The sequence below is a fragment of the Theropithecus gelada genome, chromosome 4 (genome assembly GCF_003255815.1).
Source record: "Theropithecus gelada isolate Dixy chromosome 4, Tgel_1.0, whole genome shotgun sequence".
Classification (NCBI taxonomy): Eukaryota; Metazoa; Chordata; class Mammalia; order Primates; family Cercopithecidae; genus Theropithecus; species Theropithecus gelada.
The window spans coordinates 34,075,029-34,102,559 of record NC_037671.1 but is presented as its reverse complement, the minus strand read 5'-3'; the positions used below and the strand labels follow the sequence as shown (position 1 = coordinate 34,102,559).

General features: G+C 51.1%; 2 protein-coding genes and 1 non-coding gene across 7 annotated transcripts in view; all 3 read right to left on the bottom strand.

The window, feature by feature from the left end:
* Positions 1-13,447, bottom strand: part of PRRC2A (proline rich coiled-coil 2A) — a 17,498-nt gene extending 4,051 nt beyond the window's left edge. Inside the window, exons 1-18 of one of the 2 annotated variants that reach the window (XM_025381829.1) lie at positions 13,263-13,447; positions 11,185-11,396; positions 10,186-10,363; positions 9,735-9,834; positions 9,574-9,646; positions 8,772-8,915; positions 8,475-8,626; positions 8,215-8,294; positions 7,924-8,066; positions 7,229-7,319; positions 6,894-7,110; positions 5,855-6,329; positions 4,761-4,951; positions 4,258-4,555; positions 3,299-3,509; positions 1,103-2,965; positions 461-729; positions 125-255 (exon numbers count right to left, since the gene is read on the bottom strand). In XM_025381829.1, coding sequence (XP_025237614.1) covers positions 125-255; positions 461-729; positions 1,103-2,965; positions 3,299-3,509; positions 4,258-4,555; positions 4,761-4,951; positions 5,855-6,329; positions 6,894-7,110; positions 7,229-7,319; positions 7,924-8,066; positions 8,215-8,294; positions 8,475-8,626; positions 8,772-8,915; positions 9,574-9,646; positions 9,735-9,834; positions 10,186-10,363; positions 11,185-11,296 — 4,728 coding nt within the window. In that variant the 5' untranslated portion in view covers positions 11,297-11,396; positions 13,263-13,447. The remainder of the gene's footprint in view (positions 1-124; positions 256-460; positions 730-1,102; positions 2,966-3,298; positions 3,510-4,257; positions 4,556-4,760; positions 4,952-5,854; positions 6,330-6,893; positions 7,111-7,228; positions 7,320-7,923; positions 8,067-8,214; positions 8,295-8,474; positions 8,627-8,771; positions 8,916-9,573; positions 9,647-9,734; positions 9,835-10,185; positions 10,364-11,184; positions 11,397-13,262) is intronic. The other variant, XM_025381828.1, reaches the window with a different exon arrangement.
* LOC112623982 lies at positions 10,876-11,007 on the bottom strand. Its single transcript, XR_003119316.1, has one exon. It is a non-coding gene; the product is annotated as a small nucleolar RNA SNORA38 (small nucleolar RNA).
* A 3,627-nt stretch (positions 13,448-17,074) lies between the features above and the next one.
* AIF1 (allograft inflammatory factor 1) lies at positions 17,075-18,911 on the bottom strand. Of its 4 annotated transcripts, XM_025382293.1 has the most exons (7): positions 18,759-18,860; positions 18,517-18,578; positions 18,363-18,429; positions 17,957-17,998; positions 17,585-17,753; positions 17,428-17,432; positions 17,247-17,281 (listed from the first exon to the last, which is right to left on the bottom strand). In XM_025382293.1, the coding sequence occupies exons 1-5, from the start codon at positions 18,781-18,783 to the stop codon at positions 17,587-17,589; spliced, it is 363 nt and encodes a 120-aa protein (XP_025238078.1). In that variant the 5' UTR covers positions 18,784-18,860; the 3' UTR covers positions 17,247-17,281; positions 17,428-17,432; positions 17,585-17,586. The 4 variants fall into 4 exon arrangements, with proteins under 4 accessions (XP_025238077.1, XP_025238081.1, XP_025238080.1 ...); XM_025382292.1 differs by lacking the exon at positions 17,428-17,432 and having other exon boundaries at positions 17,075-17,281; positions 17,591-17,753; positions 18,759-18,911; XM_025382296.1 differs by lacking the exon at positions 17,428-17,432 and having other exon boundaries at positions 17,075-17,281; positions 17,591-17,753; positions 18,820-18,904.
* Positions 18,912-27,531: the final 8,620 nt, after the last annotated feature.

Below are 27,531 nucleotides of genomic sequence, written 5' to 3'. Positions count from 1 at the left end.
AAAAAAAAAAAAAAAAAAAAAAAAAAAACAGTGAAAAACAGGAAAGAGAACGGAGAAAACATAACCAACAAGAATCTTCACGAGTAAGAGTGCAGCGAAGCACAATCTCAAACCCATTCTTTACCTCCTGTAGCAGCTCTGGTTTTCTGGGAGGCCGCTCCCGACGTTTAGCGGGAAAGGGACTAACCCGGGCAGAATCCCGAGGAGTCCCACCCACCCCTCTCACCATTGGACCTGGCTCCTCAAAGTGGGGGTCTGGGGAAGAGAAAAAGTGTCAGCATCTGCCTGGCTCTGCCACTGACCCTAACTTCTTCCCTACTCCATCTCCCAATCCTTCTACCCTTGCTCCCTGCAGAAACCGAGCAGCAGGGCCCCTAGGCCAGGTTCTCCACCCACTCCCTCCAGCACTTGACCTTCTTTGGGGAAGGAGATACTCCCACCCATAACCCCTCCAGCTTACCAGAACCGAGGCCGTTGTTGACCCTCTGGGGCTCATACCGGGTTGGGGGCCTAGGAGAGGGGCCCTGAGGGGTTTGGGGAGGTCCAGGCTTGTGCCTTGGGTGCCCCCCTGGTGCAGTTACACTCCCTTGACGGCTACTAAGCTGGGCCAGAGCTTGTTGGATGCCAGCAGGGTTGCTGTGGATAACTTGGTCCAGGCGGAAGACAGCAGAACTGCTGGGAGGTGGGGGAGGCAGGGGAAGCCCCGGGGGACGCTCCTCTGGAGGACGACTGGAGAAAACAGAGCAGTAGCTCCAGTATCCACTAAATCGTTACTTTTTCCCACAAGTTAAGTTTCCCAACTTCTGCTTACAACCTATTCTCTTCCCTATTAAAGTCCAGGTGTTTCTGAGTCCTTCTAAGGGTTCCTATGTGTATGGGGACACAGTGGAAAGCAAAGAACCAGGAATAAATATATACGTGGCTGTTCTTGACTCCATCACCCTACCAACTGCTTTCCAGTTGCCTTAGCCAGACGCGGAAATCTTACTAATTCTAGAGTCCATGGCCACAACCTCCACTACACCCAAACTCATCTTTCCCTCAGGTTTTTTCCCCCTCCTCCAATTTTTAAACCACAATAAATTTGTTTGTCCCTACCCACCTTCGGTTCTTGGGAGAGGGCCAGCTCCTCTTGTCTCCTCGTCCTGGCCCGGTCCTTCCTCCAGGACCCGCACCGCCTCCTCCACCGCTGCTGCCACTGCTGCCAGCCTTGCCCCCTGGGCCAGGGCGCCGGTTCTGCCGTTCCATGCCTGGCCGCTGACTTGAGAAGCTCCGTTTACTCAAATCCTTGGCTCTCTGGCTCAGATCTCCGCGGGACATGGCTGAAATACCTGGTACAGCTCCACCTCCACCTCCCCCAGGAGTTCCCACAGCCTTGGGTGTTAGCAGTGCTGGTGGGGGTGCCTCTTTGTCCCCTCGGCGCTCACTGGCGAAGTCACTGCTCTCTGACGCAGTCTCCCATTCCTCATTGGCTTGGTCTGAGTTCTGGTTTGACAGATCAGGAGACTTGGCAGCTGCCCGGCGAGGTGGTGGGGCCACTGTGACTGTTGTGAGGGCCTCCTCAGGTCCAGGAGTGGAGACTGGAAGGGTTAAGGAGGGCTTGCCCTCAGACCCCCTTGCAGCATTTTCCCGTTCCTGTTTCAGCCTCCGGAAACGAGGTGGTTTATCCTGCTGCTGAGCCCTCCCATGTCGCCTCCTTCGGGGTCGCTCCCCGTCTTCCATGCCCACGTTGCTGCCTCCACTGCTGCCTCCGCGCGCCACGGGGGACAGAGGCCCTGGAATCAACTTCTCTTTCAAAGGCTCCTTACTTGGTGGCAAAGGGCCTGTGGGAGGTTTCTTGGGAGCCAGAGACTTGGCTGGAGGGCTCCAGCCGGGGCAGACTTGAGGAGGGGGCCTCCCTCCTCCTCGGCCCCGGCGAGATGGCACCCCTCTGGGAGTGAAGACTCGCCCACCCCGGGCAGTAAAGCGGGCTGGGGCTGGTGAAGGTGGGGCTCCTGGTGGTGGGGGAGCAAGAGGGACCTGGGTGAGTGTTCCCTCCTTGGGTGGGGGGGCCTCCTTGTCTGAGGGAGCCAGATCACTCTCATGGGTCTCACTGCCTGTTTCCGAGCCCCGCTGCCGGCGCCGCTTGGGAATTTCCTCATACTCTGAACCCTCGCTCCGTGTCTCGCTGGCAGTGCGGCCTCGGGGAGCAGGAGGGTGGTTTGGTCCCCCCGTCCCACCTCCACGCCCATCATCTCCTCGAAACTCTCGGTAACTGCGGAATTCCCGGCTTCGGGCTCCCCGCCCCCGTCCCCCATAGGTCCCCCGAAAACCCCTCCCTCTGGCAAAATACTCGCCTCGGCCCCGACCCCGGCAAGAGGTAGGACCCACTCTTTCATAGGAATAGTCCCTCCGAAGCCTTGGGGCAGGGGAAAGATTCCCATTGGGTGGGGTCTCCTTGGGGCCCCCGAGCTTCCCCTTGGCTATCTTGAGTGGGTCTGGCTTTGGGGCTTTGGGGGTTTCATCCCCCTGTTCGAGAGGCTTGGGAGGCAGCTCTTCAACTTTTGTAGGTGGTGGTGGTTTCTTTATAGGCCCAGCCCGGCGGGGTGGGGCCCCTGGCTCCTCTGGAGGGATTCCACGACGACTGCTGCCTGGACGAGGGCCCCAGCGGGTCTCTGTGCGACTCTCTCTGCGGGGTGGCGGGGGACCCTGGCCTCCACTTCCAACTCCGCGGGCAGGCTTTCGGCCTGCTTCTGGCCCTGTCAGCTGTGCAGTCTCCTCCTTAGGGGGCTCCTTCTTGGGAGGCTGAGTCTGTATCTTGGCCCCTTCCTCACTGCCTGGGGGCCAGGGGAGAGGACGGGGCCCTGGGGGAGCTGGTTCCTCCAGAGGAAAGCGAGAGACTGGGGGCCCAGGGGCTCCATTCTCAGGAAAGCCTGGATAACTGGCCAGATAGGGTGGTGGGGGAGGTACTGGAGGAGTCTCGCTCCTGAAGAGACAGACAGAAAGAATGAAAATAAGTATCTCAGGAAAACCAGAACTAGGTGGGAAAAGAACACTTTATTATGATCTAGAATCTCTTTTACTGTTTTTCTGTTTTGGCAGAGATAGCATCTAGTTGCCCAGGCTGATCTCATACTGCTGGGCTCAAGCAATCTTCTTGCCTCAGCCTCCCAAAATGCTGGGATTACAGGGATGAGCTACTGCATCTAGCCTCTCCTTTCCTGTTCATCCCTATCCCTACCACTAACCCAAAGTACCTTTCTCCCAGGCCTAGATCCTTTCACTATGAACTCACCCATTTCTCATGACCAAGACTCACCTCATCCCCTTGTCATCCTCATCTGCAGCCTGGCGCAGTGGTGAGGTAAGTGGGCGGGGGTCAGTGGGTGTGGCGGTGAAAACATCTCCTACCCAGGCCAACTTTGGATCCACCGGTGGAGTGCCCCGTTCCCGTAACATAGCAGGTGCATGACGGTCAAATGGCTCTGAGCTTGAGCCCCCACTGTCTGAGCGCTCTCGGGGAACTAGGCCTGAAGAAACCAAAGAAAAAGAAAAATAATTCTATTCATGTCACAGGCCCTCCAGCCCAAAAAGCATCTCTCCAATCTAGTCCTCCCTGTCAAGTCAGCTCATCCATCTCTTGTTCCCAGTAGGTCTGGGCCTTGCCTGCTCTTGTGTAACAAGATTATCCACTCAGCTTCGCTACAAGAGAATCAACCCACCCCAAATAAATCCTAGCAAATGAAGGACCACTCCTTCTTTCCTTTCATTCATTCCCTCGTTTTTGAGATGGAGTTTTGCTATTCATTCCTTTGAGATGGAGTTTCACTCTTGTTGCCTAAGCTGGAGTGTGATGGCACAATTTTAGCTCACTGCAACCTCCGCCTCCTGGGTTCAAGCAATTCTCCTGCCTCAGTCTCCCGCTACAGGTGAGTGCCACCACGCCCGGCTATATTTTTTGTATTTTTAGTGGAAACAGGGTTTCACATTAGCCAGGGTGGTCTCGAACTCCTGAACTCAGGTGATCTGCCTGCCTTGGCCTCCCTAAGTGCTGGGATTACAGGCGTGAACCACCATGCCTGGCCAACCACTGCTTATCTCTTAACTAAGTCCATTTTTGCAACACACCTATCTCAGCAGTGCTAAGCATATGCCCTTCCCTCTTCACTATGACGGGTAAAACCCATCATACCAGTGTGACAGTTAAGACCCTGATACTCAATTTCTAAGACTGAGGGGATTTTCCTGTTTCCCACTCCTCCTCCCATGCCCCTTTACCAGAGGGATGCACGCCAGGAGGGTAGAAGTCTAGAGGCGGCCGACCCTGGAGGAGCCGGGGGTCCACATAAGGAGGAATCATCATCCATCGGGGATCAAAGTTCATTGGGGGCATGGGTGGGGGCCGGCCCAGAGCACCTGGGTAGAGGGCCTTGGGGGGTGGGGGCGGAGCCTGTGGAGCTGGCACAGCCCCCAGGGTCACAGGTTGTGGTGGTGATGGGGGCACTGGGGTAGGAGGGGCAGAGCCCTGTTGATGCTGCTGCCACTGCTGCTGCTGCTGTTGTTTCAGGAGCTGCTCCTAGGAAAGACAAGATGAGAGAGGCTCAAAGCACACACGAACAAAGGAATCAGCAAAGAAAAAACTTGGACTAGGGGAAATTGTGGTGACAATGGAGACAACTGGACAAAGAAGCAAAGGGACCCAGAAGGTAACTTATGAAGAGAATTAGGTACTGAAGCCAGGAAGAAAAGCAGCCCTCAGAAAGTAAATAACTTGATTTTACCTGCTGCTGCCGCTGGAAACGAGGAGGCAACGACTTCTGATATTTGGGGTAGCCCAAGCCCTGACTAGGGGGCTGGCGGGTGGGACCAATCCCATCACCCTTGGGTTCCACCTTTGGAGCTGGGGGTGTGGTAGGAGGAGGAACCTCTTCTGGCGGTTCAGGACCCTCTTTTGAGGGCAATTGTGGTTCCACTGCATCGAAGGAAAAAAAAACACAACAGTGTGATCTAGTTCAACAACAGACACTCCATGAACACTCCAGGAGCATCAGGTCTCATCTCTAGCTCCCTTAAGACTGAGGTACTCTATTCAACATCTATTCTATTGAAGTCCCTCCCATTTAAGACCCATTAAAGCACTTTATGACCTCTCATGAGCCTATGGTGATGGCATTAGCTTTCTATGCAATCATCAGAACAACAGTACTTTCTTCAGTCTCGGCCTACAGGAAATGGGTTTTTATTGATATATTTCTTGTGAGACAGTTTTTTTTTTTTTGAGACAGAGTCCTGCTCTGTCACCCAGCCTGGAATGCAATGGCATGGTCTCGGCTCACAGCAACCTCTGCCTCCTGGGTTCAAGCGATTCTCCTGCCTCAGCCTCCCAAGTAGCTGGGACTACAGGCACGTGCCACCACACTTGGCTAATTTTTGTATTTTTAGTAGAGACAGGTTTCACTATGTTGGCCAGGCCGGTCTTGAACTCCTGACCTCGTGATATGCCCGCCTCAGCCTCCCAAAGTGCTGGGATTACAGGCGTGAACCACCATGCCTGGCCAACAGGGTCTTACTTTGTTGCCCAGGCTGGTTTCAAACTCCCTAGGCTCAAGTGATCCTCCACCCCAAGCCTTCCAAAATACTGGGTTTACAGGCGTGAGCTACAATACTCTGCCAAGAAATGGTATTAGACTACAACCTAGGATTTCAGACAAAATCTTCCCTCCTTCAGATACACAGATAGGACACTATCACTGATAACCAATAAACCAAAACAACTGCCTTCTACTTCATTTGTCCCCAGCCTTACCACCCTGAACCTTTAAGCACCTTGAAGCAGTGATCTGACACCTGGTAGTACCTATCCCCATCTCCATACCTGGGCTGGCTTCGAAGCTGCCACTGCTGGTGCTACTGGTACTGCCACCACCACTCACCAGAGTGGGAGCTGCAGCCACACCTGGAGTGGGAGTACATTGGGCAGGAGGGGCCTGTGCTGACTCTTCAGGTTCTTTCTCTGGTGTTGGGGCTGATGCCGGAGATGGAGCCAGAGGTGCAGGGAGTTCTTTAGGGACTGCAGGTGGTGGAGCTGGGGTAGAAGGGGCAGCAGGTGGGGCAGCAGGCTCTGCTTTGAGCCGCTTGTCAGGTGCCCCAAACTTTTCATCGAGTCGCTTGAGCTTCTCAGCACAGGCTGCCCGGCGCTCTTCCTGCATGCGCCGCTCCTCTTCTTCTCGCCGTCGCCGGGCCCGCTCCACTGCCAGGGAAATCTCAGATGATGACTGCTTTCGTCGCTGCCGCCATGCCTCATCCTCATCTTCAGGTGCTGGAGGCTTGCAGGGAGGACCCCCACGATCCTGTCAATTGGCAAGACCCAGCAGGGCCAGGGGTATCAGTTACTATGCTTTCTACCATCTCTTTCACAGACCAATCAACTGTCGCTACTTGCAGGATGCAAGGACCCATGCTTTGGCGTTGATCTCTCTGGGTGGTGACAAATTCACTACCCTGGTCTTGTCTGAGACCAGGTCTTGCTATGTTGCCCCGGCTGATCTTGAACTCCTGGGCTCAAGTGATCCTTCTGCTTCAGCCTGCTGAGTAGCTTGGACTACAGATGCACACTACCAGATCCAGCTATCTAGCCACCCTAGTCTTTTTGTCTGTTCTCTCTCTCCTTCAGAAACCCAAATACCCAGGCCTCCTTGTTCTTCTTTCCTCATTAGCATCCCAGTTTCTCACTTCTTACCCAGACTCCGCTATCACCAAAGATATTTCCAAGCTTTCCAGGATGTTCTGCAGCCTGGCACTTCACACAGTCCATTTTTAGCACCCTCTTCCTCTATATCACAACTGCTTCCATTACTCAGCTGACACTGATTTCCCACAGCTGACCCTCTCAATCCCTTATTGTAGACACTCACTGGGTAGTCCCCAGGTGGGCCCCAGTTCCCGGCGGGGCCCCGGTGAGGTGGGGGTAGGGGAGGCTTTGGGGCAGGAGGTCCTGGCTCTGTCTCTGGAGGCCGAGAGGTTTCTGCCCAAGCCGTCTTAGGAGAGGGCAGTTCGCTGTTGGGGGAGTTGCCCTTTTTGCCATCTGCTTCAGTGGGCCGTTCCTCACCAGATGCTGATTGGGAATCCTTGCTGTGAGCAGATCAACAGTGAAATTAAAATCAGCTGCAACTAATATACTCCTCTAAGAGTATATTACCAAAACACAAACAAAGACCCCTCCTCCTCTCCCCTGATGGCCCTAACTCACTGGCCCTCAGCTCCCTCCTCATCAGAGTCTCGCCCATCTTCCTCATCGCTGAACTTGAGCTTTTCAGTGTAGTCAACCTCTTCATGGGCCCCTGAGGGGAAATATGAGTATTAGTAACCCAAGCATTCTGCCCTCCAATCTCATAAGGTAGTCTGGAACTACATAACAAGATGGACTACCAATGCCAGCACCCTTCCCTCTGAAGTCTAGATCCACCAATGAAGTCTTATTCTTATTCCTCTCTCCACTTTGCCAGGACTTGGTATTCCCCATCCATCCTCCCCTACCCTTCTTTTTCTTTTTTCCTTTAAGAGGTAAAGTCTCGCTCTGTTGCCCAGGCTGGAGTTCAATGGCATGATCATAGATCACTGTGACCTCCAACTCCTGGGCTCAACTGATCCTCCCACCTCAACCTCCACAGTAGCTGGGACCACAAATGCATAGTCCACAACCAACTAATTAAAATAAGATATTTTTGTAGAGGTGGGGGTCTTGCTATGTTGCCCAACTCCTGGCTTCAAGCGATCCTCTCACCTAACACTCCCAAAGCACTGAGATTACAGATGTGAGCCACTGACCCTAGCCTTCCCTACACTTCAATGTCTGCCTTTCACCCACATAACCCTGTATTCTTTTTTTCCTCATTAGATTTTGTCTTTCAAGATCCAAATTCTTGACCCTTAACATCCACTTACCTGCCCAACCATCATCATTCTCCTGATCCAACTGATCAAACTCTTTGAGATTATCTTCTTTGAGAATAGATGGACGACCCACAGGCTCTACTAGACGCATTGGTGGCCCCGAGCCTCGGGGGCCTGCCACACGGGGAAAACGGCTGTACACAGAAAAGAAAATGAAAGGTAACATATTGTATAACCACATACAAGACTGATCCTAGACTGAGCCTCCTGGCTAGAAAACCATCTCCTCCCCCAATAAGCTTCCCCTCCCCCCAGCCACAAAACCAGACCTGGATTGCTCACCTGGGCCCATCAGGAGTGGGGTATCGGTAAGGCCCCTGGGGTCCATAGGGCGGAGGGAACGGGAGATATGGGGGATACATCTGTAAAACAGTCCAACAGTAGCTGCTCAGAGGGACAGTCATACACCCTTCTAGCTTCTTAAGCCTGCTATCAATCATCCTCCTACCCTCCCTTCTATCTCATAGGCCAAAGACTAAGTCCTGATTCCTAGCTCTCCAGCTTCCAACGTAATCGCTCTAAGACAAGACACCAAGACTCACGAAAGGCGGCATCATTCCGCGGTAGGGAGGGAACTGGGGTGGGCCTGAAGGTTGCAGCGCCCCCCGGGGATCATGACCATGATGAAGTTTGGAGTCCGGGCCCTCCAGCTCATCAGGGCCACGCCCACCTCCGTCCCTCCAAGTTGTAGAATCTGTATTTTGGAAAACGTAGAGAGAGGTATCAATGATTGGAGGGCAAGTGAACATAGCTAAAAGTGATGGGGAGGAAGGTGAATAAGCTAGCACTTAGCTCTGAGATGGAATAGATTATGTCTTGGCCAAAAGGCAGCCACTCACTTTGGGGGCGGAGGCTTGGTCCGGGCCCAGACGACTGTTCGGCAGACTCCCTTTCCTTGGCAGCCTTGTCCTGGTCGCCAGCCGCCTGCAGGGTCGGAAATTCCTCTCGAGAGAATCGCGACAGTAGGCTTGATGCCCTTCCACCTATTAGGATGGTGATACAGAACAGGAGGCAGAAATTTATTTACTGAGAACACGCTATAAAAGTGGAAGGCTCTGACTGGCGTGGTGGCTCACGCCTGTAATCCCAGCACTGTGGGAGGCTGAGGCGGGTGGATCACGAAGTCGAGAGATCGAAACTATCCCGGCCAACATGGTGAAACCCCATCTCTACTAAAAATACAAAAAAATTAGTTGGGCGTGTTGGCGCGTGCCTGTAGTCCCAGCTACTCTGGAGGTTGAGGCAGGAAAATCACTTGAACCCAGGAGGCGGAGGTTGCAGCGAGCCAAGATTGCGCCACTGCACCCCAGCCTGGGTGACAGAGTTAGACTCCATTTCAAAAAACAAACAAAAAGAAAAGTGGAAGGTTCTGACAGGTACCAGACTATCAGGTTTCCTGCCTTCAAACTCACCCCCCTAGAAAATAACTGCTTATTCTCCAAGAAGGTCAGTTCTGGGACCACTACACTCCAACATATAAGACTGAGACTTAAACTTGCTCATGTGCCTCCATGAAACTGAATTATGGGTGGTTCTTGATTTAGCCAAAGAGGACCAAAATCACTTGGCTGAAAATACAGTGCAGGGCTCATGCATCCCATAGTGCCCAAACACAGCTCCCCAATTAAGTGCTGCACTCACCATCTCCATGTGCTCCATGGGTGACGCTGGCTTGTGCCCAGGACTTTACCCCGCTTGGAACCAAAGGAGTGTTCTGGGGAAGTGTTTAGAGAGATGATAAATGATGTGGGTGGGACAGCTATGAGCCATTCTTCCCCCTACCCCTCCAGTTCTCCAGGTACCTCTGGGGCTGCTGGGGGTCGTTTCGGCTGGTTGGAGGCAGGCGTCTGTGAAGCCGGCAGTGGCTGCGATTCCGGCGGCTGAGCGGTTGAGGCATCGGAACTGAGGGGATAGAATGGGAAGGTTATTCAGGCCTGAGATGCCTTCCCGACTTCTCCAACTGGTGGAGACTCAGGACTGAAATCATGCCCATTGCTGCCATTTACAAATATAAGGACAAAACACTTTTGTCATCCTTTGTAGGCTGTTGTCTGTTTCTTCATGCTTTCTCTCCAAGACAAAAAGCTAAAGGTACCATTCCTTAGCCACTTAACAAGAAACCTGGAATAGGTAAGAAAGGGACTTCTTCCTTTGTCTCTGGCTCATACATGGCTGGGCTAAACCAAGCCCCAACACTCCCTGAAATTCAAGTTAAAATATCCATCACTCTAGGTCCCCCAAGCCTCTGTCTACCTCTTGGGGTCGGACTGCTCCTGTTTGCTTGCCCATCCTGTTCCGTCTTTCGGCACTAGTGAGACATTGGGGTCATTGCCTTTGTTCTCAGCTTTCAGGCTTGGAAGGTTGGCTGGAGGTGGCATACGCCGGGCAATGGCAACTTTCCCGAGACTCTGCAGGCCATGGCGAGGGGCAACTGGAGAAAAAGATGGAGAGAGGGTCAAAAATGCCTCATATGGGAGATCTGATGGCCTCCTATCCTGGGCCACATTTATACATCTTGAATATCTTATTACCCACTTCCTCCAAACTTCTCTTAGAAGGGATTCCTTCCCCTACCCTTAATAATCTCTGAAATCGGGCCAGTTGTGGTGGCTCACGCTTATAATCCCAGCAATTTGGCAGGCCGAGGCAGGCGGATCACCTGAGCTCGGGAGTTCAAGACCAGCCTGACCAAAATGGAGAAACCCTGCCTCTACTGAAAATACAAAATTAGCCGGGTGTGGTGGCGCATGCCTGTAATCCCAGCTACTCGGGAGGCTGAGGCAGGAGAATCGCTTGAATCCAGGAGGCGGAGGTTGTGGTAAGTCAAGATTACACCATTGCACTCCAGCCTGGGCAACGAGAGCGAAACTTGGTCTCAAAAAAAAAAAAAAAAATCTCTGAAATCCCTATCAAGAGGGCTGAGATATGTAACATTCAATGCTTCTATGTGAGATTGGTTGATCATAAGCCTGCAAGGAGCAAGCTGGCCTCAAAGTTTCCCAAATCCACATTTCTTTGCCTCCAATTCTTACGTGTCCAAAGACAGGGAACCACAGACACGCCTTTGTAGGAGGGTAACTGGTGTTCACCCAGAGCCCACACCCCCTTTAAAGGACCCAATGTAAAGTTGGGAAGTCTCCTCTAGTCTTTTGGCATTTCTACTATAGCCACTTCCCTTTAAAGAGCTCTAAAACATATGCCCCATGCATGCCTAGCTTCCAACCATCAGAAGCATCTTTGCAGGACCCTCACCAGCGGGTTTCTGGATCTCTAAGGACTTGCCCTTATACGTATCAAACAGGTTGAGCGAGGAATACTTCTTTCCATCCTTTCCCTTGGCAGTCGGCCCCGAGCGATCGGACATTGCGCTGGAAGCTCATTGAGTATGTTGGGTCCTGCAGGCACCTCCCCCAAAACGTGCCGGAGCCTGTGGGCCAGACAGCAAGTGCCTCAGTCTCTGTTCCCTGGTCAGACCATAACAGAAGCTTAAAAACTCCCATGCATTGTCATTAGGGACTCAGATATGAGGCCCCCTGGTGTCTTTTCCTCCAGTCTATGTAAACTGCCCACTCTTTTCAAGCGACCATGATCTACTTAGCTCCCTCATAGCTCAAATGCCATGTTCCCTCCTTTCCCCCAGACACCTTTGTCAAGGAAATCTAAGTAAAAATCCAGTATCCTCCTAGTATAAACACTCTGCCCTTTGTGCCTGTCTACCAAGGGTAGCAGCCTTGCATTCCCTACAAGTAGTAATCTTTTCTCTCTCCACCAAAATCGTTTCAGAGGCTTACAACAGGGCAAACAAATTCAAGCAAGAGAAAACTAAAAAAGAAGCATACAATTCCATCATAGAAGAAGAAACAACGCTTTAGATTCCCTATTTATTGGACACCAGCTCCCTAATCATGCCCCCAGGGCCCTGTACCCCAGGCTCCCTGCCCAGCAGCCTCGTGTCCATCTGGGAAGGTTTGCAGGAAGGTATGCTGGGAGTTTAAGGATTTTATGAGCTTGCTCAGCCGGAATGGGGGTTGGTACCAGAGAAATCCTCATAGAACAACTGGGGCTCTACATACTCCCAGGCTATAGGAACCCCAAGCATTTGAAATATCCCATGTTTTTCTAAACTTGCTCCTGTATTGGCTCCTGGAAAAAAATCGCCTCCAGATGAAATACCGTTTTACCATATGAAGAACAGAGAAAAAGCATTATAGAGCCACCTAGCACCCTGCAACCATGGGCCAGAAAACAGAAGGCCAAGGCCAGAGCCATCTTCGTTTTCCTATCCTCATTAAAAATGTCCATTACCAGTGTTTCTTTCCTCGATACCTCCAGCTCCCTAAGCAAGCCAGACGACAGGTCTCTCAGTCCGTTCCAGAGTGACCAGGCATTCGTTTATGGACGGGAACAGTGTAAAGAGATGAGAAATAGTGGGGAAGAAAGCAGGGAAATCCAGACAGGCCCAGAATGAAAGCCAAAATTGGGGAGAAAGAACTTTATGACAAGCTAGAGATGACATGGATGTTGCTTCGTAGGTGTTTAAGGAGGCCAACCTGTGAAAATAAATATATGAAAAGAAAAAGAATAAAAGAATCATGGAGTGAGCAGACCAAAACTAACAGAAAATAACAGAAAATTCCACCACCATATGAAAGCAGGTGGAAAATATATGGAAACAGATATGGCAAAAAAAAGATGCAGACAACGAAGTAAGGGGGCAGAAGCCCGAGAAGAAAAACGGGGTTGGGGGAGAAAGGAGACGAGGAATAGGAAAAATGAAAAAGCAGACATAGGGCGACTGAGCAATACAGAAAGCAAAGATGCTGGATAAAAAGCAGGGTTCTAGAGTGGGAGTGGCTCGACACGAAGAGGGGCATCCAGAGAGGGGGAACACAGCGCTGGGTGATAGGAGGGGGTCCAATATGGAGGAAAAGCGCCCTTCCCAGAGAACCATCAGGCGCGGCCCACCCCGGGGCGGCAGCCGGGGAGGGGGCCCACAGATGTGGGTGAGAAGCCAAGAACGCAGCGGAGGGTAGGGAATTACGGGCCCAGGCGCAGGGGTCACCCCCTGAAGCCAAGACGGTGGGTGGGTAGGGGCACACTATGGATCCTGAATGAACGGCCAGAGGTGCAGGTCCCCGAGTAGAGGTACCGGAGGGGGAGGGGCAGGCAGGCCCGGCAGCAGGAGGACAAAATGGCGGCGGCTAATGGCAGCTTCTCCTCCCCCCCGGCCCGCCACCGCCGCCACTGCCGCCACCACCGCCGCCGCCGCCACCGCCACCACCTCTCCCGCGCCGAAAAAGGGCGTCAGCGCACGGCTCACCCAGACTCACCTGGCCGGGTGCGCGGGGATCCGGGACCCGGGCCTAGGGGTTCCCCGGGACGGGATGGCGGTGGGGCGGGGGAGGATGGCGGCGGATGGCGCCGGGTTCGGCTCCTCCCGTCTCCCTCGCTCACTCCGCGGCTGAGCTCCGACTAACGGCCCATCCGGGCAACCGCCGCCCCCGGGAGCACCCCCCCTACCTCCCACCTCCCTCCGCGCCTAAACACGCCCCTTGATTTGCATAAAGGGCGGGGCGCTTTCTACCCTAACTCTCTTTACTTCCAGGGCTGTCCTTAGTTTTAAAAAAAAAAAAAAACGCCGGGCGCGCGGAGCATGCGGAGGTTATTTGCATAAAGAGGAGGGACCTAAGGATACTAGGACGTGGATTGGCTAAGGAGGCGGGCCCCCAGCGTCGGCCGTTGAGACGTGTTGAGGGGGCGGGAATGCGGTGCAGGTCGGCTGGGCGGTTGGGACGCAGAATTTACACGACGAATGTGGGAGAAAGAGGCGGAGCGTGCGTCGGACTTTCGTAGACGGATGGGAGCGGAGAGACGTAGGGACGCCAAAAGTGGAAGGCAACGAACGACTCACGGCCCGTGGCGCCTTCAGCTGGGGAGGAGAGAGAGGACGCGGGCTGGCGGGCGGGATTAGCTGCCGGAGGGCGGAGTTTCCGCAGACTTCGTACGAGTTCTAGCTCTAGCGTCCCTTTGCCGTGAATTTGGGGAGGTGGTTGGAGCGGGGGGAAATGCATCAGAGGGGCGGGGCCTTCCAGTTGTTAAATCACGTCATGCAAATAAGGTGGATAGACAGACCAATCCAAAGGTCCCGGGAGGCGTTTCGCCCGCACCATGTAGCGTAAGCCTTCTTCGGGCAGTTCTATTTATTTGCATAATATATGCAAATCGTTTGAACAAAGATAGGCTAGGAATGACTTGTTCATCAAAATATGGGCAACCATCGACTAAGACGGACGTTTAATTTTATAACCTATAACTTTCGTGAATAAATTTTTATATTTGATATCGGGAATTTGTAGTTTCTTAATGGGTTTCATTTTGTCAAATGCAGTACTGTTTCTCTCCTTTGTCTCTTACTACCCGATTCTAGAGCTCTCTGCTCCCATCAGACCTAATATACCCATTCAACAGATCATTCAATGACTATGATTTGAAGGCGCTGGAGATGTGCACAGGACATTACAGAAGTCCAGAAACAACGCCGGGCCTGGTGGCTCACGCCTGTAATCCCAGCACTTTGGGAGGCCGAGGCAGGTGGATCACGAGGTCAGGAGTTCAAGACCAGCCTGGCCAACATGGTGAAACCCCATTTCTACTAAAAATACAAAAATTAGACTCACGTGGTGGCAGGCGCCTGTAATACCAGCTACTCGGGAGGCTGAGGCAGAGAATTGCTTGAACCGGGGAGGCGGAGGTTGCAGTGAGCCAGGATCATGCCAGTGCACTCCAGCCTGGGCGACAGAGCGAGACTCCGTCTCAAAACAAAAACAAAAACAAAAAAAAACAACCAGAAGAATGGGCGCGGTGGCTCAAGTCTGTAATTCCAGCACTTTGGGAGGCTCAGGCGGGCAGATCACCTGAGGTCTGGGGTTTGAGACCAGCCTGACCAACATGGAGAAACCCCGTCTCTACTAAAAATACAATTACCCAGGAGTGGTGGCACATGCCTATGATCCCAGCTACTCGGGAGGCTGAGTTGGAAGAATCGCTTGAACCTGGGAGGCGGAGGTTGCTGTGAGCCGAGATCGTCCCATTGTGCTCTGGCCTGGGCAACAAGAGCGAAACTCTATCTAAAAAAAAAAGGAAGGAAGAAGTAGAGAAATAAAATATGACTATGCCTGGGGTGCTTGAGACATGCTTCTAGAAAAACTGTTAAGAGTTAGGAGTCCGGGCGTGGTGCCTCATATGCCTGTAGTCCCCGCACTTTGGGAGGCTGAGGCGGGCAGATCACAAGGTCAAGAGATGGAGGCCATCCTGGCCAACCTTTAGTAGAGATGGCAAAACCCCGTCTCTACTAAAAATACAAAAATTAGCTGGGCGGGTGATACGTGCCTGTAGTCTCAGCTACTTGGGAGGCTGAGGCAGGAGAATCGTTTGAACCCGGGAGACAGAGGTTGCAGTGAGCCGAGATCACACCACTGTACTCCAGCCTGGCAACAAAGTGAGACTATGTCTCAGAAAAAAAAAAAAAAAAGAAAAAACGAAAATAAATAAATAAAGGGCTGGGAGCAGGAGCAGTGTCTCATGCCTGTAATCCCAGCACTTTGAGAGCAACATGAGACTCCATCTCAGAAAAAAAAAAAAAATGAGATATGAAGAACGATTGGAGTAGATATCTGTCAAAAAATATAAATAAATAGATATGAAGAACGAGTTAGAACTTACCCAAGTTTGAGAAGAGGGTGTACATCTCAGGCACAGGGAACAGATTAGTGAAGGCATGAGTTTGGGGGCCTGTGCCTAGGCTGATGTGGTTAAATAAAGGAGACTGCTTGTTCATTTTGGAAAGTGAAGGCAGAAAAGTTTGCAGAAATCAGATGAGAATTTTAGTCAGAGGCTCAGTAAGATTTAAGATGACTTCTGTTTTCAAACTTCCAAAATGATTCTCTTCTCCCTTCTCCCCTGCTGGCTACCACACATACCATTTTGTTACCCTTTGCAGCAAAATTCTTGTAAGGGCTGTCCACAGTCATCGTTTCCAATGAGTTTCTCCTTCCAGTCTCTCTCTTTTTTTTTTTTTTTTTTTGAGACAGTCTCACTCTTGTCGCCAAGGCTGGAGTGCCATGGCATGATCTCAGCTCACTGTTACCTCCACCTCCCGAGTTCAAGCGCTTCTTCTGCCTCAGTCTCCCGAGTAGCTGGGATTACAGGCACCCACCACCACGCCCAGCTAATTTTTTGTATTTTAGTAGAGATGAGATTTCACCATGTTGGCCAGGCTGGTCTCCAACTCCTGACCTCAGGTAATCTGCCCATTTCGGCCTCCTGAAGTTTTGGGATTACAGGCATGAGCCACCGCGCCCGGCTGTAAATTATTTACTTTATTCAATAGCACCAGTTCTTTCATTCATCCACCCATTCATCCAAGTTTTGTTTTTGTTTTTGTTTTTTTGAGACAGAGTTTCACTTTTAGTTGCCCAGTGCAATGACACGATCTCGGATCACCACAATCTCCACCTCCTGGGTTCAAGAGATTCTCCTGCCTCAGCTTCCCAAGTAGCTGAGATTACAGGCATGCACCACCATGCCAGGCTAATTTTGCATTTTTAGTAGAGACAGGGTTTCTCCATGTTCCTCAGGCTGGTCTCGAACCCCTGGCCTCAGGTAATCCGCCCACCCCAGTCTCCCAAAGCGCTGGGATTACAGGTGTGAGCCACCGGCCCCAGCTCATTCAAGTTTTAAACATTATTGAGAGCTTGTGATATGTCAGGCACAATAGCATGGGTCACTTTATTCCCATTTTTAGAGAAAAGCCTCACAGAGGCTGAGTGATTTGTCAAAGTGACAAAGCTTATAGTGGTGGAGAATGTTGGTTCATGGTATTCCTTGCTCTTCATGAAATCTGTCATGGGCCTGGGTACCTTGTTTGGACATGTGTTTCTGTCCTGCCTGCATTCCTTGAGGTTAAGGCTGTCTTATACAGTTGGACTCCCACTTGGTGCATGAAACCATCTGCTGTAGTGGACACACTATAGCGTTGTTGATGGATTATTCATATGGCCAAATCCTTGCTGCCCTTCCCTCAAGACCTGTCTCTCCTTCCCAAACCCAGGAAAAAATTCACCCAAATAAAAACTAAGCTGACTTGATCTGGAGGAGGAGGGTAATTTATTTAATTTGTTGACTCTGGCTTACAATTTTGTCTTTTGTTTCCATATCTGGGTCATTAGAAGCCCCTTCAATCCCATCACCCCTTTTCCCTTCAAATCAGGGCAACTCAGAAATAGCTTTCTTGGCTGGGGGGCCTGTTGGCTTTTCCTTTTCTCTCGCTTTTTCCTCATACATCAGGATCCTGGTTGAGATGGAAAGAGGCACAGGGATCAGGGAACACTCCTCTCAAGGGAAAAAATCATAGGGTGCTAGGAAAGGCTAGAAGGGGATGGGGATGTGAGGGTGGAAGTGGGAGGAGGAAGAGCAGGGGTTGGAGTTTCTGGGGACCAGGACTATGGAAAGGGATGGGGTCAGGACCTTGGAAGGGTCCCTCCAAGGATGGAAGAACTGATGATGAGCAATGTGTAGAAAAGTTAAGACTGGGGACAAGGATAGGGATCGGGGAGGAGAAAACAGGTAAGTACAGGGGAGGTTGGAACTTGACACTCACATTTTTAGAATGGCAGATCTCTTGCCCAGCATCATCCTGAGAAAGTCAGGGTAGCTGAACGTCTCCCCGGAGCCACTGGACACCTCTCCAATTAATTTCTTTAGCTCTAGGTGAGTCTTGGGGACCCCAAGTTTCTCCAGCATTCGCTTCAGGGACATGATATCTGGGGGCAGAGGATGGGGATGGGGAGAAGGTAGGGAGATCCTCTCTCTCTTCTTCCGCTTCCACATCCCCATTCTCCTTCCTCCCACTCTGGTAGGTGGGCCCCCTCCCAAATCATGAGGAATGGAGCAAGTAGGAGAGACCTCTGTCTTCTTAGGCCTGCACACCCCACCCCACCCCCGCCCCAAATCACCCGTTTCTCACCAATATCGCCATTTCCATTAAGGTCAAACTCCATGTATTTCTCTGGGTGAGGGGAGAGAGCAGAGGGGATCAGTGCTGCCTGGAGGGTTTTCAGCAGGAGATTGAGGAAGGGGTTGCCAACTAACTGCTAGGTGGAGGACTCAACGTGGAAGGAGAAGGGGCAGGCAGAGGAAGTGGGGTTGGGGAGTTGAGGGGCCCTGCTAGGGTGTAAGGAGCTAGAGGGGATGCTGAGAGGGGCCGGCCCGGGAAAGGGACCGCAGTGTGGCAGGAGGGCAATAAAGGCAGGTTCCCCTCTAGCTACCACAAAAGTAAACTTTGTGTCTCTGCTGTTCCTGCCCTGTTCTTGTGGAAATCCTAGCCCTCCTACCCCCAGCTCCGCCTCCACCTCCTACAGTTTCCCCCTCACCTTTGAAGCCTTCCAGTTTGGAGAGCAGATCCTCATCACTGCTGTATTTGGGATCATCTAGAAATTGCTATGGAGGGGAAAATAAGAGCCAGGGTAGGCCCTCCCCATGCATGCCCCATCCCGCAGGCTCTGTCCCCTTAGTTCTTCCTTCTACCTTGTTGATCTCATCCAGCCTCTCTTCCTGCTGGGCCTTCAGCAGTCCGAAAGCTTTTCCTCCTGTCGGGGGGAAAAGATGAATCAGCCTTCATCCCTCCCTTCCTCTCTTTACCCTGACAACAGCCCAGGGACATCACAGTTGGCCTGCCTAGACCAGCTGACTGCCCTCCTAGCCCACAGCCCAGGTCTGTCCATCTCCTTCCTCCAATCTAACGCCGCTGCCTATCCCACTCTCCCTACCCTGTAAATCCCTGGTTTGGCTCATTGCTCAGCAGATGCTGGTAGAGGTGGGGAGACAGACCAAACTAGAGGCCTCCGTCTGCAGGCTCTCCTTCTCTCCCACCAGTCTTCTCAGAAGCCTTCCTCCCAAACTTCCCCTTTCCCCTCATTCCTTCCTCCTCTGCCTCCCAGACCTCACTTCCCCATCAGGTTCTGCTGACATTAGCGCCCCAGGAAGGAGGGGGAGCCCGGCATGAAATGCAGATTAGAAAATAACATTCTCCCAAATTCCTCTTAAATGAGAGCCTGGTGTGTGCATGAAACAAATATTTTGATAAGCCACTGGAGGTGTGCAGGAAGGGCAGGAAGACATCAGGGACATTTATTCTCAGGAACTGCTCTTTTTGAACAGGTCCAAGGTTTGGGTAATGGTAAGACCTTGCATTTTGTCAGGTTTCATGAGTCTGGACAGGCAGGTGTAGATAGGAAGACAAGGAAGGGCTGGCTGAATTTTTCTGCTCCGTAGGTGAGAGAAGAATCTGAAGTCTGCTGGCAGCTCCAGGAGGGCGACAAGATGGGTACAGGGTTTAGAAAGGGAGAGAAACCTTGCTCCCAGCCTGTCAGCTCCAAGGAGGCCCTTAAAAATATGGAAATCTCTAACAAAGCATTTTAATTTGTTTATTTTAGTATGTGCAATGTAACCCTCTCATCTCCTTTGAAATCTTTAGTAAAATCTACAGAGATCAGGAATTTAACAGTTTAAGTAGATTCTTTGGAGGAACTGAAAGTAGTACTTAAAGAAACAGTGTTTGTGAACAGAAGAGCCAGGGAGTGAGGCTGACATCAGGTTTGCGCACTGCATGTGCATGCATGCATGCAGGCATGTTTGTGTGATGGGGGTGCTGGTCACTGTGGGTTCAACAGAGTGGATGATAGCCTCTGACACATGCCTCCCTAGGCATAACCTTTATCCCCTCTGCCACTCTGTTTGGCCAGTCACTTCTTGGGGAGGTGAGGACAGCACATTTCCCTCATTGAGATTTCCTTCTCCAAACTCCCTGCCCAGGGCTCCATCTACCCTGCCCTGGCATTGATGAAGACACCTTTCCTTCTCCCTTCGCCCAACATATTTCCTTTTCTGTAGCTGGGAGTTTTCACTTCTCACTGCCCTCTCCCTGACCCAAGCCAGATAGGCGAGATGCTGGAGTGGACTCTGGCTGCCTCTTCTTCTTCTTTTTTTTTGAGATGGAGTCTTGCTCTGTCGCCCAGGCGGGAGTGCAATGGTGCAATCTCGGCTCACTGCAACCTCTGCCTCCTGGGTTCAAGCGATTCTCCTGCCTCAGTCTCCTGAGTAGCTGGGACTACAGGCGCACACCACCACGCCCAGCTAATTTTTGTATTTTTAGTAGAGACGGGGTTTCACCATGTTGTCCAGGATGGTCTTTGTCTCTTGACCTTGTGATCCGCCCGCCTCAGCCTCCGAAAGTGCTGGAATTACAGGCGTGAGCCACCACACCCGGCCGGACTCTGGCTTCTTGACGTCCCTTTATTGCAGCTGCATTCTCCTGCTGCAGAGAGCTGCAACCCTGTACTCCCACTGTTCTCAGTGCCTGCTGGGAGGATCTCAGTTTTTCATTCATACATTCACTCAACAGATATTTACTGAATGCTTACTATATGCCAGGCATTCCTCTAGGCCCAGAGAATCCAACAAATGAAAACTCTTGTCGTCATGGTTGATCTAATTGGGGAAGGCAGACAATATAAATAAATAAATATATTAAAGGCGCTAGGTGGCCAGGTGCAGTGGCTCATGCCTGTAATCACAGCACTTTGGGAGGCTGAGGCAGGTGGATCATGAGGTCAGGAGTTGGAGACCAGCCTGACCAACATGGTGAAACCCCATCTCTACTAAAAATAAAAAAATTAGCAGGGCCTGGTGGTGTGTGCCTTTAATCCCAGTTACTCAGGAGGCTGACGCAGGAGAATCGCTTGAACTCGGGAGGCGGAGGTTGCAGTGAGCTGAGATCGCGCCATTGTACTCCAGCCTGGGCAACAGAGCAAGAGTCGGTCTCAAAAAAAAAAAAGGTGCTAGGTTCCTATGGAGGAAAATAAAGTAGGGAAGAGGGGACATAGGAGTATTGCCGATGGTCTCCGGTTTTTTTGTTTTTGTTTTTGTTTTTGAAACGGAGTCTCGCTCTGTTGCCCAGGCTGGAGTGCAATAGCGCAATCTCAGCTCACTGTAAACTCAGCCTCCTAAGTTCAAGTGATTCTCCTGCCTCAGCCTTCCGAGTAGCTGGGATTACAGCCACCTGCCATCATGCCTGGCTAATTTTCGTATTTTTATAGAGGCGGGGTTTTACCATGTTGAGCAGGCTGGTCTTGAACTCCTGACCTCAGGTGATCCACCCACCTTGGACTCCCAAAGTGAGATGGAATCTCGCTCTGTTGCCCAGGCTGGAGTGCAGTGGCACAATCTCAGGTCACTGCAACCTCTGCTTCCTAGGTTCAACCGATTCTTCTGCCTCAGCCTCCTGAATAGCTGGGATTACAGGTGATCACCACCACACCAGGCTATTTATTTTTTTTTTGAGATGGAGTCTGGCTCTGTTGCCTAGGCTGGAGTGTAGTGGTGCGATCTCAGCTCACTACAAGCTCTGCCTCCAGGGTTCACACCCTCTTCCTGCCTCAGCCTCCGAAGTAGCTGGGACTACAGGTGCCCGCCACTATGCCTGGGTAATTTTTTGTATTTTTAGTAGAGATGGGGTTTCACCATGTTAACCAGGATGATCTCAATCTCCTGACCTCGTGATCTGCCCGCCTTGGCCTCCCAAAGTGTTGGGATTACAGGCATGAGCCACTGCACCCGGCCTTTTCTTTCTTTTTTTTTTTGAGACGGAATCTCGCTCTGTCACCAAGGCTGGAGTGTAGTGGCAATCTCGGCTCACTGCAAGCTCCACATCCTGGGTTCACGCCATTCTCCTGCCTCAGCCTCCCAAGTAGCTGGGACTACAGGTGCCTGCTACCATGCCCGGCTAATTTTTTTTTATATTTTTAGTAGAGACAGGGTTTCACCGTGTTAGCCAGGATGGTCTTGATCTCCTGACGTCGTGATTAACCCACCTCGGCCTCCCAAAGTGCTGGGATTACAGGTGTGAGCCACCGCACCCAGCCCAAAATATATATTTTTTTATTATAACAGTATCACAATGGGGAAGAGTATTTCAGGTGGAGGGAACAGCAAGTTCAAAGGCCCTGATGTGAGAGCAGTGTGGATATCTGGAGTGTTCATAGAGTGGCAGGGAGGCCTGTGCTGCCGAAGCCAGGTGAGGAGGAGGTCACTTTGGGTAGGGCCTTGTGAAGACTCTGGCTTTTATTCTGAGTGAGACTGCCTCCCAGACTGGTCTTTCCATTAAGAATGGCTTGACAGACTACTAGGATGAGACAGTGCTTAGATGCTCAGAAAAACTGCCTGGGATAGAGAAACTGACAGCTGCTCTGACTGTGGGACAAAAATGAAGACTAGACCGGGCGTGGTGGCTCACGCCTGTAATCCCAGCACTTTGGGAGGCTGAGGCGGGCGGATCACCTGAGGTCGGGAGTTTGAAATCAGCCCGACCAACATGGAGAAACCCCGTTTCTACTAAATATACAAAATTATCCAGGCATGGTGGTGCATGCCTGTAATCCCAGCTACTTGGGAGGCTGAGGCAGGAGAATCACTTGAACCTGGGAGGCGGAGACTGCAGTGAGCCAAGATCATGCCATTGCACTACAGCCTGGGCAATAAGCAAAACTCCACCTTAAAAAAAAAAAAAAAAAAAAAGTGAAGACTGAAGGGTATATAGAAGGACAAGCGGGTGGAGAAGGAAACTCAGGGCCTAAACACAGATGAGGGGAAAAGAATAGACATGCAGGCTGGGCGCGGTGGGTCACGCCTGAAATCCCAGCACTTTGGGAGGCTGAGACAGGCGGATCATGAGGTCAGGAGATCGAGACCATCCTGGCTAACACTGTGAAACCCCGTCTCTACTAAAAATAAAAAATAAAAAAAAATTAGCCAGGCGTGGTGGCCGGCGCCTGTGGTCCAAGCTACACAGTAGGCTGAGGCAGGAGAATGGCGTGAACCCGGGGGGTGGAGATTGCAGTGAGCCAAGATCGCGCCACTGCACTCCAGCCTGGGGGACAGAGCGAGACTCCGTCTCAAAAAAAAAAAAATAAAAATAAAAAAGAATAGATATGCAAGAAGATACTGGGCTCAGAAATTGATACCCCAAAGACTGGTGCTTTAAAATGCTGAGAGGCCTTAGAAGCTGCCTTAGAATCAAAGTCCTACCACAGTTTCTGGAATTTCCTTATCTGACTGAAAAAACTTCTTTGCAAAATAAATGCAATTGTCTTAAGACCTCCTGCCTAGAGATCTTGTCAAATAACCAGATCAACTACCAGAGAGAAGATATTGGGAGTCATCATCATCCTCAGATAGACTTTTCTTCTCTTTTGTTCTTTTTGAGGCAGAGTCTTGTTCTGTTCCCCAGCCTGGAGTGCAGTGGTGTGGTCATGGCTCACTGCAGCCTCAACCTCCCAGGATCAAGTGATCCTCCCACCCTAGCCTCCTGAGTAGCTGGGACTACAGGCATGTGCCACCACACCTTAGGTTTTTTTCTTTTTGAGGTGGAGTCTCTCTCTGTCGCCCAGGCTGGAGTACAGTGACATGATCTTGGCTCACTGCAACCTCCTCCTCCTGGGTTCAAGCAATTCTCCTGCCTCAGCCTCCAAAGTAGCTGGGTGCCCGCCACCACACCCAGCTAATTTTTGTATTTTTTAGTAGAGATGGAGTTTCATCATGTTGGCCATGGCTGATCTCGAACTCCTGACCTCAGGTGATCCACCTGTCTTGGCCTCCCAAAGTGCTGGGATTACAGACATGAGTCACTGCACCCAGCCATGGTGACTAATTATTATTATTATTTTTGAGACAGAGTCTCACACTGTTGCCCAGGCTGGTGTGCAGTAGCGCCATCTCTGCTCACTGCAACCTCTACCTTCTGGGTTCAAGTGATACCCCTGCCTCAGCCTCCCGAGTAACTAGGATTACAAGCGCCCACCACCACGCCCAGCTATTTTTTTTTTTTTTTCTTTTTTTGAGACGGAGTCTCTGTGTGTCCCCCAGGCTGGAGTGCAGTGGAGAGATCTCCGCTCACTGCAAGCTCCGCGTCCCCAATAGCTGGGACTACAGGCGCCCGCCACGACGCCTGGCTAATTTTTTGTATTTTTAGTAGAGATGGGGTTTCACCGTGTTAGCCAGGCTGGTCTCAAACTCTTGACCTTGTGATCTGCCCACCTCAGCCTCCCAAAGTGCCGGGATTACAGGCGTGAGCCACCGCCACAGCCTTTTTTTTTTTTGAGATGGAGTCTCGCTTTGTCCCCCAGGCTGGAGTGCAGTGGCGTGATCTTGGCTCACTGCAACCTCCGCCTCCTGGGTTCAAGAGATTCTCCCGTTTCAGCCTCCCGAGTAGCTGGGACTACAGACGCGCGCCACCAAGCACAGCTAATTTTTTTGTGTTTTTAGTAGAGACAGGGTTTCGCCATGTTGGCCAGGATGGTCTGGATTTCTTGACCTCGTGATCCGCCCTCCTTGGCCTCCCAAAGTGTTGGGATTACAGGCGTAAGCCACCGTGCCTGGCTTTTTTTTTTCTTAAATATAGAGATGAGGGGTCATAATATACAGACATTCTGACCCTAATGTTAGCACAACGGGGATGCGGATGGTCAGAATCTGGAGAATTGCAGGAATAGAGCAGTGAGCCAAATTGCAGCCTGGTTTACGCTTCATTATAACTGTATTTCCGCCCAGACCCCCGCATGCAATTCTTGTCAATCTTGGGACAGTTTCAATTTACTCTATTGAAAGTTTTTATTAATATTTTGATAACTGGAATTCGATGCAATTTTTTTTTTTTTTTTGAGATGGAGTCTTGCTCTGTCACCCAGGCTGAAGTATAATGGCACGATCTCCGCTCACTGCAACCTCTGCCTCCCAGGTTCAAGCAATTTTCCGGCCTCAGCCTCCCAAGCAGTTAGGATTACAGGTGCCCGCCACCATGCCCAGCTAATTTTTTGTATTTTTAGTAGAGACAGGGTTTCGCTATGTTGGCCAGGCTGCTCTGGAACTCCTGACCTCGGATGATCCACCCACCTCGGCCTCCCAAAGTGCTGGGAGTACAGGCGTGAACCACTGCGCCTGGCCGATTTGTGTGTGTGTGTGTGGTTTTTTTTTTTTTTTTTTTTTTTTTTTTTTTTGAGACGGAGTCTCGCTCTGTCGCCCAGGCTGGAGTGCAGTGGCCGGATCTCAGCTCACTGCAAGCTCCGCCTCCCGGGTTCATGCCATTCTCCGGCCTCAGCCTCCCGAGTAGCTGGGACTACAGGCGCCCGCCACCTCGCCCGGCTAGTTTTTTGTATTTTTAGTAGAGACGGGGTTTCACCGTATTAGCCAGGATGGTCTCGATCTCCTGACCTCGTGATCCACCCGTCTCGGCCTCCCAAAGTGCTGGGATTACAGGCTTGAGCCACCGCGCCCGGCCAGTTTTTAAAATTTTATGCTTTATTAGAATGCCACAGGGATCTGTGGCACAAAATAACTAAGAACCACTGCTGTAACCTCTCTCTCCTCTCATCCCTTTGAGCCTGGGGGTGGCAATATCCCCTGCAGTTCCCTTGCATTGTAACGCTCCCACCTTTGTGTATGTGTGTGTTTCGTTTTGTTTTGAGATGGCGCTTCACTGTGTTAGCCAGAATGGCCTTGATCTCCTGACCTCGTGATCTGCCCGCCTCGGCCTCCCAAAGTGCTGGGATTACAGGCATGAGCCACCGCACCAGGCCCCACCTTTATAAAGAAACTGTTTTCCTCAAATTATCAAAATGTGTGGGTGCTGTTTCCTGTTGGGACCCTGACTGATATAGTGTGCTTGTGTGTGTATGTAGGGAATGCAGGAGTAGGAGAGGCTGGGAGGAAATGTATCTCTGCAGCTCTATTTCTTCCTTTTCCTTTTCTTTCTTATTTATTTATTTTTTTTTTTGGAGACAGGGTCTCACTCTTTCGTGATCACAGCTCACAGCAGCCTCAGCCTCCTACAGGCGTGCACCACCATGCCTAGATAATTTTTTTATTTTTTGTAGAGACAGGGGTCTTGCTGTGTTGCCCAGGTTAGTCTGGAACTCCTGGCCTCAAACAATCCTCCCACTTCAGCTTCCAAAAGTTCTGGGATTATAGGCATGATCCACCATGCCCAGCATCTATTTCTCATTCTAGATGAACAAAAGGGCATCCTGGTGTATGCACCAAACTTTGAAGCTTGGTTAATGAGAGGGCTCTTCCTGAGGCGAGAAAACAAGTCAGGATTTTGAGCCTGCAAGGTGTAGCCCTGTACAATGATGACCAACTCACCAAGGTTGCCGTTGTCATAATTCTTTTCTAACAATTCTCCCTGTAGAGCTTTGAGAGGAATGTGGCAGCTTTCTTTGTTTCTTTACTTTTTTTTATTTTTATTTTTCACCAGTCTGGAGTGCAGTGGTGCTATCTCGGCTCACTGCAACCTCCGCCTCCCAGGTTCAAGCAATTCTCCTGCCTCAGCCTCCCAAGTAGCTGGGACTACAGGTGTGCGCCACCATGCCCAGCTGATTTTTGTATTTTTAGGAAAAACAGCGTTTCACCATGTTGGCCAGGATGGTCTCGATCTCTTGACCTCATGATCCACCTGTCCTCGGCCTCCCAAAGTGCTGGGATTATAGGCATGAGCCACTACGCCCGGCTGTCAGCAGCTTATTTCTAAATCTCCCCACTTGTCTCTTGGAAACTATAGAGTGCAATAAAGAGAATGGAAACACATAAGCACACATTAAATTTTCTGTAAAGTTAGGAGACAGAAAACCTACAAACTCCCAATTACGTTCATGTGTGACCAAATTCCAAGAAGGGCAGATAGTCCACAGTGGTACCTCAGGGAAGGGCAGGGAGGGAGGAGGTGTTCTAGGGACCACCCAGAAAATATTCCTTCCTTGGAGGAAAGGCGTCATGCTGAGGGAAAAGCTGTGAGCAAGCTGACTGAGCAGAGGCAAGTACTACTGGGAAAGCTGGAGGGAGAATGTTTTAGAAACTGCCCAAAGGGACTGGGAGAAGTGATCATGCCTGTAATCCCAGCACTTTGGGAGGCCGAGATGGGAGGATCACTTGAGGCCAGGAGTTCATGACCAGCCTGGGCAATAGAGCAAGACTCCACTTCTACGGAAAATAAAGGTAAAAAAGAGCAACACAATTTACCGACAAACGATATGCCAGAAATATATTGCCAAAAGCAGATGACAATTTTTGCCCAAATTTTCTTTTCTTTTCTTTTTTTTTTTTTTTGAGATAGTCTCATTCTGTCACCCAGGCTGGAGTGCAGTGGTGCAATCTTGGTTCACTGCAACCTCTACCTTTCGGGTTTAAGCAGTTCTGCCTCAGCCTCCTGAGTGGCTAGGATTACAGGTGCGCGCCACCATCCCTGGCTAAGTTTTGTATTTTTAGTAGAAACAGGGTTTTACCATGTTGGTCAGGCTGGTCTTAAACTCCTGACTTCGTGATCCGCCCACTTTGGCCTCCCAAAGTGTTGGGATTACAGGTGTGAGCCACCACGCCTGGCTTCTTTATTTTTTTTTGAGACTGAGTTTCACTCTGTCATCCAGGCTGGAGTGCCATGGCACGAACTCTGTCGTCCAGGCTGGCGTGCAGTGGCACTATCTCAGCTCACTGCAA